Source organism: Empidonax traillii, unplaced genomic scaffold, assembly GCF_003031625.1.
Source record: "Empidonax traillii isolate 1590-97213 ecotype Southwest subspecies unplaced genomic scaffold, ASM303162v1 scaffold15:size5535645, whole genome shotgun sequence".
Lineage (NCBI taxonomy): Eukaryota > Metazoa > Chordata > Aves > Passeriformes > Tyrannidae > Empidonax > Empidonax traillii.
In genome coordinates, this window is record NW_020955208.1 from 595,295 (window position 1) to 611,097 (window position 15,803).

The 15,803-nt window shown below is 52.2% G+C and overlaps 1 protein-coding gene across 4 annotated transcripts in view; it reads left to right on the forward strand.

Moving 5' to 3' along the window:
• The window catches only part of RNF220 (ring finger protein 220), a 210,204-nt gene that overhangs the window by 128,374 nt on the left and 66,027 nt on the right, over positions 1-15,803 (forward strand). For all 4 annotated transcript variants that reach the window (XM_027892781.1, XM_027892789.1, XM_027892760.1 and 1 more), the window contains exon 3: positions 11,874-11,919. In XM_027892781.1, the coding sequence (XP_027748582.1) occupies positions 11,874-11,919 (46 nt within the window). The remainder of the gene's footprint in view (positions 1-11,873; positions 11,920-15,803) is intronic.

Sequence of the window (15,803 nt, forward strand, 5' to 3'; positions counted from 1 at the left end):
CTTTATTAATTATTAAATAACGACTCCCTCCGTAGCATGATAGATAACGTTCAATCTAGACGATGGATTCAGGCAATGGAGGCTAATCTGTAATACAGCAGCTCTGCACAGGGGTGGGCTCTCCCAGTCCTGGAGGGGAGCGATGCAAGGACCAGCAGCAGCAGCAGCAGCAGGGAGGGAGGGCAGCAGGAGCGGGCAGGAACAGCAGGCAGCAGAGTGAGAGAGGGTTGAAGTCCCATGCACTGCCCAGCTCCAGCGGGGCAGCTCAGTGTAGCGGGTGGCCCTGTTTCCCGTTCCCCCACCTTTCCTTTCCCGCCTGGAGAAGCCAGGAGCAAGAACACATCAACAAGAGAAGAGAGAGAAACTAATAATGATCTCAAATAACCCAATAAACATAAAAATAAAATGTGGGCCTATAAACGTGACGGGCACCGGCAGCCCTGGCCGCTCCCTGCCAATACCGACTTGTTACCGAAATGGCCGAGCAGCTGTTACTTATCAGTCTGATGGGGAGAAGCAAACCAGGGGGCTGCTTTCCAAGGGCTTTTTTTTTTTAATTTAAAGAGGATGCAGCCAATCATGGCTTGTGATGTTAAGTTTTAATAAACCTTAATGATTTGCAGCAAAATCATACATTTACCATTCTCGGGGTTAGGAAGGCAGATTCCCCTCCTGCCTGCTGAACCTGCAGCGCCGGAGATTTGGCGGGCACTGCATCAGCTGCTGCTGCAGCATCGGGACTCCTTGGGGAGTCTCTCCCGAGGGACCATGGCCACAGGGTTGTGTGGTGGGGTGAACCAGCCAAGATGCTGTTGTAGGATCAGATCAAGAGGCTGGTGGAGAAGCAAGGAGGGGGGGCTGCCCCGTGCCATCACCTCTGCCGGGTGTTGGGCACTTTCAGGCATGGTTGGAGTGGGGAGCTCAGAGGAAGGCAGAGGAGGGAAAAGGAATTTCTCCAGGTGACTACAGGGGCTTCTTGGGGCTGAGATACAAGGGAGCCGTAGGCACCACCTGGATGATGCTACTCATGGTTCCAGATCACTGGGAGCAACTCACCCACTCCAATGAACCCCTTGCTCAGCTGGTGGCAGTGGGATTTCCTATCCCCCAGAGACAGGGACAGCCCTTTTTCCTCCCATGGGCAATGCTGGTGTGACCATCTTGGCCTCAGGACAGGGACATCTCAAGGTCTACCCAGCTGGAGCATCATGCAGTAAGGCAGGAGGAGCCGAGTGGCAACAGGACAGCACCCATCCATGCCTAAGGGCTGTGTGCGTCCAGGGGACGAACACCAGCTGTTGGAACGGTGATGAACATCACTCAGGAGGATCCAACCCTGGTGGAGGGTCAAGCTTTCACTTGGAAAAGCAGACCTGAGTGGGAATGAGGTACCTGGCTTTCTAGCTCTGCTGCCTTCTTGGTGTGTCCAGTCTCCCAAAGCACAGGGAGACACCCGCTCGTGCTTGCCCCACGGCTCCTCCACCCCGTGTGGGTCCGACCGAGCCTCGTGAGCAGCTCCGTGCTGCGAGGCAAGGCTCTCTGAATGCAAATTTCATTTCTGAGCCACTGGCGCTGTTTCAAGAGCGGCAGCCTCCGAGCCCTTCTCGGTGTTACATATGTAACAGCCTCATTGAACTTGACATGTCAAATTCAGGCCATTTGTGCAAAATCTCCCTTTAATAATACCGTTTCATTTCGCTCAAATGAGACTTGAATGCATGTAAAATGGAAAAGGATATTTAAGCGCTAACATTAGGCAGATGTCTTGCCAGAGGCCGATTGAATATATGAGATTTTGAAGTGCTTAACACGTTTTCGGTGCTCCCTCTTAGAATATGTCACCTGGCTTTCTTTTTTTCTCCCCCTCGTTTCTCCCCCCCCCCCCCCCCCAACCCCTCTTTAAGTGAAGGGTATAAATTGAAAGAAAACAAAACTACAAGCCTTGGTTTTATGGGTTTTAACTCTTGCCAGGCAGGACTGTTGGTATTCCTCCTCCAAAGAAGAAATTACCTTGTAGCTCACCTTTGCAGAGCACGGGCTCAAAGCAGCAGAGAGCGGGAGGCAGGCAAGCAGCAGTCCCATGATGCAGGGCAGAAGGGATGCTCTCCTTGCTCTGCATGTACAGCTCAGAGAGCAAAAGGTGCCCAGCTGAGCTGCTAAGCGCCACCGAGGTAAAAATGAGAAATAATAACAGTGACCCTTTGTGTACGCTGTTGCCCTGCGCCCCAGCCAGGCTGCAGAATATGTGAATATGCCTGGTTTGTGTGCATGAAGCTGATCTGTGCACTAGGTGCGAGCCTCCTGTCCTCACTCGATTTATATTCACTTGTTTTACACCCCCTCTGTGCTAAAGGCTTGCAGTAAAGCACACTGAAATGTGAGACTCTTTCTGGAGCTGTCGGTGGCCCCAGCTCCAACCTTGGGCTGGTGCTCTGCCTGCAGATGCATTTCCCCAGCCCAGGGCTACATGGGGAGTGCAGGGGAGGTCGAGAGCAGCACCCACGGGTGTCCCTTGGGACAGGCACACACGCTCACACATCCCTGTGTGCGTACAAGTGCGTTACTGCACATGTCACTGCAGGTAAATACTGTGAGCAGAGGGGATGCTGGGCAGGGGGACCCTTAAACCCTGCCCGCTGCTCCCTGGGCAGCCACTGCAGAGGACAGCCCCCTTATGGAGGAAAGGCTGGGTGAAAGGCAGGCTTGGGGCTCTGGTTTGAGTTTGGGGTGGGAGGGAAGATGAATCTGAGGACAGAAGAAAAATAGGAAGCTGTGGAGCCCCACCTCAGCTGGTGCTCCACAGTGGGTCCGTGGTTCTTTCTAGTGTTTGGTCAGGAGGTCTTTACTGGCTTTTACTGGTTAAAAAACCTTAAGAAGCCATATTACAGACATTACAGGTGCTGAGTCAAGCAATTTGAAGGTTGGAAATGTGCCTTTGGATGCAGGTGTCCTACTAGCACGATCCTCTGTTCTTGGATATGCAGTGCTCTTTTTTAAAAAAAAAATATATTTGGCAGGGGGTGTTTTTATTTCTCTGTGTGACGACTGGCAGATTCTTCCCTCCATTACCAGCAGCAAACACATGCTTCTGAGCTGGGATTTTCCCTCCCCAGAAGGATCAGGTGTATATAGCTGGGGAGTGGTCCAGAGGGTGGGCCAGTGAGTTGGTCTGTGCTGGCTCTGTTCCTGCTCTTGGAGCTGGAAGGACAGTGTGAGCTCAGACAGGGCTACCTCAGCTCTCTCCCCTTAATTTAAAGGGTTTTCTAAGCTTGGAAGACATAGCCAGCAGTATTCTCATGCCATATTGTAATATTATTTCTGCCTGTCTGTGGTATCCCAGGGCTGGGCATAGTGGTGCCTCTGGGAGTGGGTGTGCTTAGGTGGAAGGGTGAAGGATGATGCTGTTCTCACAGGGTCCCATGGTTGTGCAAACTCTGCCCTTATTCACTTTTCTTCTTTTTTTCCTCTGCAGTCGATAATTAATCTGAGCATATTTGTGTTTTAAAGCCCATGCCCACCTGTTGGCTGCTCACAGCCTGGGCTAGCAGCTCTCATTGCTCCTTGACACTCTGCTGGGAGCATGGAGCCTGGATGCTGCACATCCAGCATCTCAGGAGCTACTGATTTCCCCTAATGACCTTTCTGTGTGTCCAGGAATAATTTCTCCTCTGATTCTCTGATTACGAAGCATTTCCCAGAACACAGAGGGCACCGGGGTCTGTCACCTTGGTGCAGATGGAAAGTGCTGTGGGCTGTTTTCTGGTGACCTCAAAGATGCTGTCACAAAAAAACCAAATAGTGTCAGGCAAAGGAGGGCAGAGCAAGATGCAGTGGGAAGGCCTGTGACAAAGCAGGTGAAGTGCCCAGATGGGGGGTTTAGCTTGACTCTTAGAGCCAGCTTTGATTCATGTCAGAGGAATAAAGAGCCAACCGTGGGACTATGGTGCTCCAGCTCCTGCAGGAGTGTTCAGTGCACCTCTGCCCAGGCTTAAATCTTCCTTTAGCATCCCCCCGAAGCTTCCTCTCCCTCATTTGCACAGGTGCTCTTTTCCTCTCTCTGTTCTTAATCCTCCCTTCTTTGGCAGCCAGGGTGGAAGCAGCAAGTCCTGCACAGATCATCCTCACCCTATTGTAAGGGGTTTCAGCTCCTGCTTTCTTTATGTAGAGAGGCACAGTAGGGGCTCTTCTCCGGGGACACAGGCAACTCTGGGCCCTCTGGGATAAGGAATAAGGAGGAAGCTGGCAATATAGCTAAAACGTGAAGGCTGTGGGACCTTGAGAGATGGATTGGTCACTCCAGGCAGGGTGACTTTTGAGAGATGTCTCCAGACCTCTCGAGATGCATCCTGGATGCATCCTTTCACAGGTTGCTTTCCCAGTGTTTCATGGTCCTTCTTACATGTCTTTCCCATGGTCTTTCTGATTTGTTTTTCCCGCTCTAAATCCCTCAGAGTCTGCACTGGAGATTCCTGCTGATGGGTGAGTGGGGGAAGCACATCATCCCCGCGGTCCCTGTGTGCACAAATGACAGGGGTTTCTGTGTAGCTCTTGGTCAGCATAAGGACCCAGAGCAAGTTATGACCTGGGGTTCACACCCTGGTCCTGCTCAGGGAACCTTGTGTTTAACTGCAGCTGCTCCTCACTCTGCCCCAGTGCTTCGTTTCTGTGGGATCTGCCGAGGGCTGTGTTGTCCCAAAGGACCTTTGGAGGAAACCTTCCCGGGCCCAGCGTGGGTGGCTGCTCTGGGCAGGGCGAGTGGCTTTGCTGCCAGGCCTGGCAGGATAAATAGAGTGTGTAAAACGTGAATTAGCTCTGTTGTCATGTGTCACATCAGGGTCATGGCTCTTGCCGCAGGGCTCCTTGATTTATGCCTGGGGACTTCTACTTGATGGCCAGGTACTTCCCCAGGCTTCTTGTGCAGCAAAGACTGCAGGTCCCCCAGCCTCTGAATGAGAGATTAGAGATGTTTTTGAGTGAGAGGGGTTTTTTTTCCAACACTCTGTTGAAATTCCCTTCCTTGCATGCAGTAGACACCAGCAGGTGCTCCAGACAGGGCAAGGAGCCCTGACCAACAAGTTGAGATTGCAACTGGGGAAAAGCAGGCACCGCAACATCCTGCTTCTCAACTTGTCCCTGTCTTTCTTCTTCCTTTTTCCCCCCCTCTTCTTTTTCCACCTTCCTCTTTTCCTTTCTTCCTTCTCCCTCTCTTCTTCCCCCTCCCTCCCTCCCCCCCCCCCCCCCCCCCCCCCCCCCCCCCCCCCCCCCCCCCCCCCCCCCCCCCCCCAGTATCAAGGCGACATCTCCAAGCCAAGTACTTTTAATTTCGCCCGTGGCCCTTGCTGACACGGTGGATATGCACAGCAAGTTAAATTCCCGCCTGATCAATAAAGCAGAAGCAGTGTGTCCGACTGGTCGATATTTTTTTATCTGTCTTCAGCCCAGTCCTGCTGATGACAGCCCCCTGTGCTTCAGCAAAGGCACTCAAGGGCATCGGGCTTTGGCAACACAGCTCTTTTTTTTTTTTTTTTTTAAATTAAAAAAATCCAGATGCCTACCAAAAAAAAAAAAAAAAGTTCATGGAGTTTGGCCTTTGCTTAATAACGTTTTATGATTTATCTTAATTTTTAATTGAAAAAAATTTGCGAATTAATTGATTTCTGGGACTTGCCAATTAACATTGTAATTGGGTGCATGATAAATTTCGAGGGAGCATCATTTTTCTCCCTCTCCCCCTTGTCACCGAGAAGGGGAATCGCGAGGGCAGCTGCTTCCTATCCATACACCCCCCGCTCTTTCCAGAGGTGCCACTGCCCTCCTCCCCCCTTGCTACTGTGTCTTAAAGAAGGAACAAGAAAGCTAATAAAGTCATGTTATTAGAGTCTCGCCAGAGGTGACCCCTCAAGGCATAAATCCAGGCTGGGGAGATGCTGGGGACAGGTGCTATTAAGTGCCTGACTGTGCTTTGCAGGCAGGACTGGGTACCTCTCCTGTGGCACCTTCTCCCTGGGTGTGGGGAAGGCAGCCGGCTCTCCTGGGGCTCCCAGGGGCTTTCCCAGAGGGCTCTGATACCCTCCAAGGTGTTCAACTGATCGTTTCATTGCCTGTGATGTCTCCCCGGTGCTCATCCCGGGTGTGAGTCCTCCAGGCAATGCCCAGCTGCTCCAGGGAGAGACCCAACAACAGCAAAAACCACATCCCACAGTGCCTTCAGCATCCAGGGGCTGTCCAGCAGCCAATGTCCACCAGCAAAGCCAGGCTGCTGGGGCAGGCCAGTGTTTGAGAGCTGCTCTGGGGACACAGAAGGGGTTGTTCACATCCTGCTCTGCCCCCATCCCCTCAGGGAGCGAGTTCTGCCACCCCAAGGCAGAGGTGTTCAGCGTGGAACCTGAGCTCTGGAGTTGTGGGTGTCCAGATTCAGGCATGGGTGAGTCTCCAGGTGGGTGGTATCACCTAAAACTTTCTCCAGCAATATGACTCCTGTCAGATTTAAATTAAACACCCTCTGTCACTGGAGAAACCTGCCTGGAGGTGTCTGATACCCGAGCAGGTCCAGGACCACCTGCCTGCGTGAGACAGGTTCACGTCCCTGTGGGGATTGTGGAGAAGTGGGTGAGCTGACTGCTGCCAAAATGAGGAGTGGGGGCAGAGTGTGGTGCCATGGCAGTGAGGACAAGACACATTTTGGGGGCTGAGCCAGTAGAAATACCAAATAAATTGAAACCTGGTTGGTGTCTTTAGTGACTCTCCACCCACTTCATGTGCTAGTATGGATTATCTTGCAATCAGCTCAGGTCTCCTGCTTGGATGGAGCTCCACTGTGCCAGTCCTGGTGGAGCATCCCAGGCTTCCCTGGCAGAGCCACAACTCTCCCTACCCGTCAAGATGCCAGAAAGGCCAGGATCAGTCCAGCTCCAAGCCTGCCAGTGTCAATGGCAGGGAAACATGGGGGAATGGAGAGAAATTTATGGGGAGAGGAGTCTGTTTATTATCTAGCCAATGTGGTGCTGCTGATACCGTGGATTTATCTTCTTTCATCCCCTCTCTGATTTGTGTCCCTGCCCCTCAGTGTGGCAGATTAATCATGGACAGAAAAGGAAGAAAGACCCTCCAGCTTCCTCCCGTGCACTCAGAGGGTGGCAAGGACAGCAGCCTGGACCCTTCATCCATGGCTTCTCCAGCAGAGAGAGCACAAGCCAGGCAGCTGCCTGCCCTGCTTAGGAGATGCCCCATTCGTCTCCTGCCATGGCAGACCCCAGGGAAGACAGAGGTTGCTTGCTGTCTATAACCTGTGGGTGAGAAGCACTTCTCCTGGGTCAGAGTTTCCAAGGTAGCACAGTGTGTGAGGAAGTGTGTGGATCATGTTTTCCCTCTCTCATGCAGGGCCCTAAAAGTGCTATGAACTCTCCTTGAACTGCCTTCAGACCCGTGGTACCTGCAGCCCCATTCCCTGACTCCAGGGCAGGGGTTTGCAGTCCGGGGTTTGGGACTTTGGAGGGCAGAGCTTTCCTCTGCTACTGACTCTCAGGGCAGCAGGAGTCCTGGGAAGGGATGTGTGGAAACCCAAGGGTGAGAAATAAATCTCCAGTCAGTTATTTGCCCTGAAGCGATGCATGTCTTCTGCAGAGCCTCTTCTGAACTGCCACATGAGCTGGGAATAATTAAACAGTCATTATAGCCATGGTAGCAATGAGCCCCCCAGCTCAATCTAATGCATGACCTTTCCCTCTGATTTTTTTTTTTTATTTTTCCAGCCACCTCCTTTTCAAACAGTGGGAGAGAAATAAAACAACGCCCCCACCCCACTTTCCTGTTTGGCCCGACACACGTGGACCATCACATCCTCACCCAGAAACCTGTTACCCACTCTGAGCAGGGACATGGGGCACCAGAGATTGATCAAGGAAAACCCAGCAGGGCAGGAAGAGTCAGGGATGCAAATAGGACAAAGCAAATAGAGGATTTCAGCATGGTCAGGTCATGCCACAGTGTTTTATGATTCTGCTGCATTTCTCCTTCAGCTTCATGTTTTGTGGGGAAGTGGGTGACTGCCCTGTGGTGTCAGATTTGTCACAACTGACCATGTTGAACACCGAGGTCTCTCAAATACTAAGTGGGGAAGCATTTGGGAAGCGTGTCTGGCACTGTAGGTGCAGAGTGTTTCTAGTCCTGACTGCAACCTCTCTGGTAATTTTTTACCATCACTTCACCCCTTTCCCCATCATGGGATGCAAGTGCTGCTGGAGGAACCACAGCAGGTTCAAAATCCAGTTTCCCAGGCACAGATCTCACCTGGCCATTCTGGGGGTTGTCACCTGCAGCTTTAAAAAAAAAAAAAAAAAATCAAAGTCCAATTTCCTTATTTAGGCTTCAGAAGACACTTCCTCTTATTTAAACTGGTGTTCACAAAAATCCAGTTCCCTCTCTACCTAACAACTGCTTCCCTACAGCTGGCCTTGCCATCCACACAGCTATGCTGGAGGCTTGCTCTGCTGCCAGGGCTCCCATCCCAAGGCTGCATGTTCAACCCACAAGTCCTGCAGCTAAAAATAAATAGTTTCCACTGTGTTTGTTTTGTTTTGTTTTTTAAGAAATATATCTATTGGCTGCAACCTGTAGAAATCTTTTGGTTTTGCAGGATCTCTTGCTGAGAGTAAATGCTCCTCTTAAAGGTGATGGACCCTAATATATAGAGGAGTGATGGGTCGCCAGCGAGCACCCTGGGGCACATGGGGACCTGGCTGTGCTGCTCCTGTTAAAGGGTGATGCAGCTGCAGCCCTCTTGTATCACTTGGAAATGCAAAGTCTTTAGGAGAGAGAGAAGGAGATTGCTGGGTCTTCCCAGGGCATTTCTTACTCCTCTTTGGTACTTTAGGGGGGTTGCCTAAAAGGGAAAGAAGTTGTTTGGCTGTAATGAACTAGATAAACAATTCCCCAAATAGATTAAAACTAACTGTAACTTAGAAAAGCGGGTAGTAATTATATTTTATTAGCTAGCAAAACACCATTTTTTTATTTCATAAGATAATTCTGTGTAAATCACCTTAATTAGAAGTGTCAGACGAGCCCGTGAATATCGTACTTAGTAACTAATTTCCTATGTACAGGTTATAATTTAAAACACATGGATCACTCGCCGAGTGGAAATATGCTAGCCATGAAATAATGTGAGGAGTGTTGGGGTTATTACTATGTAAATGTGTAATCATTTCAGACCACTGCAGCCTGGCTGGGTGATTAAAGAGAATCCCAAGGTCTCCAAAGATTGCGCTGTCTGCAAGGGCCTAGAGCGAAAAAACTTTAAAAGGCACCGAAAAGTGTTTGAACTTTAAAGGTCTTGATTTCCCTTTTACCATTTTTAATTTGTCTGCCGTGTTTATGGAGGGGAAGGTTTCTCTTTGCTGACGGCCTTTCGATCGTCAGCCTGCTTGCCAGCATCCTTAAGAGGCGTGGGGGGCTGCAGCCCTTGTCATTTGGGGGCTGTTTGACAGGATGGAGACAAGCACCATTAAATTGCAGGATCTGGGTGCTTGGATGACCAGGGGTTGTACCCATTCCTCAACCCATCTCTGGAAATAAATAAAAACAAGTTGCAGACTCTAGCAATAGAGTAGAGCTACACTGCAAGAGGGGGGTCGGGTATTAATAATCCTCCAGATGAAGAATAAAATAAAGTCTGCCAAGTTATCTAAACTGGTCCCTTTCCTTATCGTTCCCACGCAGAGGCTTGGTCTTTTGGCTGACCAGAGAGACTCTCACTCTGAAAACTGCAGTTTCCTGGCGGTAATGCCATTTTTAGGAGGACTTAATGATATTCTTCCCCTTCCCCTTGAAAAGAAATAATTTTAAACACCTTTAACAGGAAAAGGGAGGAAATGAGTTTGGTTTTTTAACATGGCATTTGGATTATAAAAGTTGTTTCACACTTTGTGAGATGGAGAAGTTCAAGGTAGTGGTGGAGATGTAGAGGGGTTGGAAATCTTTCCCATCGTGCTTGTTCTTGCACGGGCTGGAGGCGGTGCAAGGTCTGCATCTCAGCGGGCAGCAGAGACTCAATCCTGCTCTGAGCTGCCTCCTGAGAGCAGGGGGCAGAGCGGGGGGACAGGCCACAGGGGGCATCCTGTACCCCACAGGGGGCATCCTGTACCCTCCAGTGAGCATCCAGCAGCATATCCCCTCAGGGATGATGGCTGTGTGGGAGATGGTGCCCCAGCCCATCCATTGGTGGTCTCCAGGAACTGGAGCTGGGAGTGGAGCTGTGGCATTTGGGGTGACCTGATGGCAATGGATAACTGTGTATTTCCACCGCTTCAGGGCTGGGGGCGAAAGGCAGTGGCAATGGGAGAGGAGGGGGGCCATAGCCCCAGGAGAAAACACCTTCCTCCATCCCTGCTCATTTCATAACACCCAGCCATCTGCCAAATCAAGGCAGATTAAAGCCAGCCAAATTCAATTTCTCCCTGCTGGCACTGCAGCTCGGCATCTGGGGCTAAAGTGTCCCCGACAAAGCGAACATGACAGGCACATTGCTTTTTTGTCACATCTAGTACCGTGTTGATCTTCTAAAAGTCTCATAAAAATTTATTGATGCCTCCCATATTGCTGTGATTGAGAAGAAAGGAGCGCGGGTGTGCGGAGCCGGGCGCGCGCGCGCGGGCGAGCGTGTGTGTGCGTGTGTATATTAATGCTTCTGAAGTAGATCTGATTTGATATGTCTTGTTCTATTGTCAGCATCTGTTTAGCGAGGCTTTTTAATACTTTCTGGCTGCCGATCACTCATCCTTAGCCTGGGATGCAGGCTTGCATACAAATTTTGTTATTAAACACAATTCCATCCTCCCCCCCACCTTCCCCAACCTCCGCCCCCCCCCCCCCCCCCCCCCCCCCCCCCCCCCCCCCCCCCCCCCCCCCCCCCCCCCCCCCCCCCCCCCCCCCCCCCCCCCCCGCTAACCTCCCCCTCCACCCACCCACCCATCCATCATCTCCCTGGGGCTGTGGGGAGCTGGGAGCCAGCCACCCCACCGGCGTGTGCTTACAGGCACAGGCACTGGGCTTGGCAACATATTTCAAGAGCCTTTTGCCTGCTGCAGGTGCTTTGCATTGACAAATCGAATCATGGGGAAATAATTTATTTCCTAATGCTGTTTGCAGCATGTTAGCAGGAGAATTTACATGAGAGAGATTACTTTAATAACCAAAAAATTACAGTGCAGGCCTCCCCGCCATGTCGGCTTTGATATGTAATTGTTTCAAGTTTAACCTGTCTGGAGGGGGGAAGGTGTTATTAAATCTATAGCATCTCCCGCTGGCGAGGGCAGGCGAGGAGGAGCACTGTGGCGGGGACCTCCTTCCCTGCTAAATGGGGAACAAGCTGAATTAACAAATCACTCCAGCCTCCAGCAGAGCTGCTGCTTCCCCAGTGCAACTGAAGCTGAGGGGATCTTCTTTCCTTTGCTCTTGTGCTGATTTAATTCTCATCTCTTTCCTTCCCTCCTTTTTTCCATTGTTCCTGACCCTACACAGGGCTTGCCACCTCCACTCCCCACTCCCTGGCTTTCCTCCCTGTGTCCCTGCAGACTTGCTCCCTGCTTTTCCCCAGGGCTGAGAGAGGAGCTGTGCAAACCCCAAGGAGGGGAAGGGTCAGTGTTTAACCCCTGTGGCTGGATTTGGGGAGTTCCACTCATAGGGCCGTTTAATTCCATCTGGAGGCACTGCCCACCTTCCCATGCCACTCCAGTCAGGATGAGGAGGCTCTCCCTAGTCCAGTGAAGAGGAACCATGTGCTTTACTATTTGACCTTGTGAGATCCCTCAAGGCACTCCCCTCCTTGCCCACCAGTTTTGTGATTCTGACCCCGTTCTCTTCTTTCTTGGCAGCAAGAGCTCCATCCTGAAGGATGCCATGGCAGCGGGCACCCCCAAGGTAAGTGAGCACAACTCTGCATTCTTCCCCCCAGGGAATGCTCTTTACACCCCCTCACCTTCCCAGCCTGCTTCGTGTCCTGCTACTCAGTGTCTCCCAGGAAGGTGGCCACGCTTTGGGGCCGGCCAGCAGTGGGGAAAGCTGCTGTCCCCATTCAGCCGCTGGGCTGCAGCAGCCAAGTCCCTGCACAGGGCTCTGCGATCCTCCTCCCCTGCAGCCAAGGGATGGTGGAGCTGAAGGACCCGGTGGGCTCTGGGACTCCAGATTGTGTCTAATGACGGCTAATGAAAGCTGATCACACACAGGCTGAGCTCAGCCTGGGAAATCACGTATGGGAGTTCCGGGAGCCAGAGCCATATGCCAGCTTTGGAAGAGGGGACTGGGCCTGCCTCAGAGGAGAGGAGCACACCCGAGGAGGAGCCCAAATCACTAAAAGACCCCGTCTCAGCCACATCCCCCTCCCCAGGACCCACCTCCCATCCCCTTGGCTCAGAATGCAGAAATGTGAGGTGTACAGAGCACTTTTTACTGGTTGGTGTTGCTGTTAGCTGGACTTCATGTGACACAGCAGTGGGAAGGGCTGGAGCTTAGGCAGGCAAGTGGGCAGCAGGGAAGCACTGCAGGGGCAGCTGGGCATTGCACAGCATCCGAAAACTGTGCTGTGCTCCCCAAGGTGGGCAAAGGCAAGTGGTTCAGGTTCTCCTATGCTTCTGGTGGCACAGTCCAAGTGTGGGAGAATCCTGGCTTCCAGACAAGTGCAGGGCATCTCTAATGGGATGTGTCTTCATGCTTGTTTTGCTAGAATCAACTTCAGGTCTCATTCTCCCTTGTTTTTTTCTGGAAGCTTATGGTCATATTTTGGCATGTGATGTCAGAAACGAAGACTGACTTTTCAGCTCTAGGTTTTCCCCTTAGGGCTGGGTGTGTTGCCAAGCACATCAACACCTTTTCTGCCCTACCCAGGGGGAGCCACTGTGCTGACCCGCATTTCTGGAAGGTAGGGATGGATCCCAAATAACCCCAACAGTTTCCCAAACCATCCAAGGGGAAACAGAAATCACAGTGATACTCCATAGTGCTCCACGCCTTTGCCTACTGTGTGACTATACTTGTCTCCCATGCCCCATCACAGGTAAACTAGTAGGAGAGTGGAGACCTGACTGTTTCTCCCATGAAGCAGAGCAGAAAGCAATCCCCAAACCCACCCACCGCTGATAATCCACTGAGTGTGAGGCTGCCTTGGCATGTCTTGAAGGAGCTGGAAAGGGCACCAGCAAAATGAAAGCAGTTGGGCTCTGCAATCTTCCCTTTCCCTCCTCGTCAGGTCTCAGTGTAGATAACTCAACAGTCCCAAACACATCGCCTGTGAGGGAGAAGGACAGCTAGGAAGACAGATTAGCTGTTTGGAGGCAAACACAGTGAGTGACTGACAGAGACCAGATAAAGAAGAAGGTCCATCTCGCGGCAGGGCCAGGCTTTTGAAGTTTCCATTGACAAAGAATCCCATTTGCCTTGAGCGGGGGGATTAAACTGGGACTGGAGCGTCGTTCTATGTAAAAGAGATCAATCGTCCCCTGTCACCACGTGGATCTTTTCCCTTTGCCCGTCACGTCTGGGGCTAAGAACATTAACTTCAAGAAGCCAGGAAAGCAGGGAGGGAGAGGGTGAAATCAGGAAATCTTTCATTCCCTTCTCAGAGAGCTTGAAAGCCTCTCGGCCCAGGAGGATTCATTATTTCTAGGTGGCTTTTGCTGGGAGACAAGTCCTGTGTGGCATGGGAAGACACAGTGCTGTCACCTTCACCTGAGTTTGGTATTAAAGACTCCTTTGTACCCAGGTGGGATTGAGGAGGAGGGTGATTGGGAGATGAAGCCTGCTCTTTCCCTTTGTGCCCGCTTTATGTTTACAACGTGGGATGCAAGTAGCCCATCGAGATGTGAAGTCCTTCTGAGAAGGTCCTGATGGGGACAAAGCTGGGCCTCTGGGCCACCCTTAACAGGGGTCCCAGGCAGTGGGAGGGGGGACAGACCCCCAGGGTGGGCTTGCAGACCATTTCCAGGCACCCAGGCATTACTGGAGGTCTGGCAGGCACCACCTGGGAAGAGCTGGGACCTTCACCATGTCCCACTTCCCACCCTGGACACTGGTAGAAGGGGTTGAGAGGACCATGGGGACTGCTGCAACGTTTCCCAGCCATTCCTTCTCCTGATGCCAACAAAAGGGGCAGCAGCTCCAGCAGCTCAGCAATGGGAGAAGGGGCTGCACCTTCCTATCCCTCAGGAGCATCCCCTGGCAAAATGAATGGAGGCAGGCTGGTTTCACTCAGGGACATGGGAACTGGGATAGGGTGCAGGCTGGCAACTACTTTTGGGGTCACAAGTGGCTTTGAGTCCGCTTTAGGGCTCATGTAGGACCTTTGCTTACAGCACCACTACCATCACTAGTGCTGGCCCGAGGATCTTCCTGGGGTGCAGCTGGGGCAGAGGATTTAACCTCCCCATGCTCTGTCTCCTGGCTTGGCTCCCACCTCTTCCCCACGGTTGCCCCAGCAAACGCCTCTCCTGGCAGCAAAAGCCCAGATGTAAATGCATGTCCCTCGCTCACTGCTCCCCTGCCCCTGAAGAGCTGTCACTCACTGCACTGGGTCAATTTTCATGGCAATATGTCAAAGAAAATCCAATCACTCAACATGGGATGTGATGAATGCAGGATTATTGTATCAGATTCTTCTATTATCGGAGCCGACTGAGGCAGTGACGGTCAAGCGAGGGCTGTGAGCTGGGGGCTCCAGCCAGCACATCTGCTTGGTGCCCGGGCTCCCTCTCAGCAAAGGCAGCTCTGGGGGCAGCGCTGAGCACCACAGTCCTGCAGCACTCAGGATCCTCATTTGTTATTAGAGACCAAGCCCAGTTGATGGTGATATGCCAGTGTGGACAAGACACTTGGACAAGCAGACTGTCACTCAGGAGGACACTTCCTGAAGGTTTGTCCGAGCCAGTTATGCCCCAGACCTCTGTGAGCCCAGAGCTTCCCTGCACCACTCCTCAGCATGGCCAGATGCTGGGTCTCAGGCAAAGCAGGCGACAGGGATGTGTTCCAGAGGCACATGGTCAACACTGCAGGCTCTGTTCAGACTGGTTGCCCAGGGGTGTGTCTGTAGCTGTCAGCAGCGTGAAGTTCCCCTGGGCATCATTCCTGGAATTCACACTCTCCCCTTGCCTTTCCCCTCTTGCCTTGGCTGCCTCTTGCAAGGTGTTGCGCAGGAGAGGAGCACACATTGTGTTGCACCCATTCTGTTGAGGTGTTAGTCCAGCTGGTGGTAGTTCTGAAGAGACAGCATCCCCAGGTCCTCCTGGCTACCTGGGAGGACTTCCTTCCCACTGCCCGTGTGGCCTGTGGCTCTGCCTCCAGGGGCTGTTATCTAGGTGAGGTATCATCACTGCCCAGAAAGATCTCGGTCCCTAAATTTCAGAGTGTTAACTGCAGACTGTTACCTGTCACCTAACAGGTAAACTTACATCCCCTGTGGAAGTGCTGGTACTGACCACTGAAAGGGAAGAGACCGGGCTCCACGAAGCATCCCCACTCCCGTGGCGGGTTTAACACTCATGCTTCCCAATACATGGCTGCGAATTGCCTTTCCCACTAACACTCCAGCCCGTGCTCCGGATTTTGAGGAAAACACACAGTGTCGTGAGCGGCCACGAACGAAATCCATCTCATGCACCCGGCAGACGCTCGTGGCTGGTTTGTTTAGGTGTGCACCCAGCTCCACGGAGGGTGCCCGCAGGCAGGTGGCCAGCACACCGCTCCCAGACCTCCGGCGGAGCTGGGAAGCGAGCCACAGTGCCAGAGTGCTTTGATTCCCCCCACCCAGCCCCGTG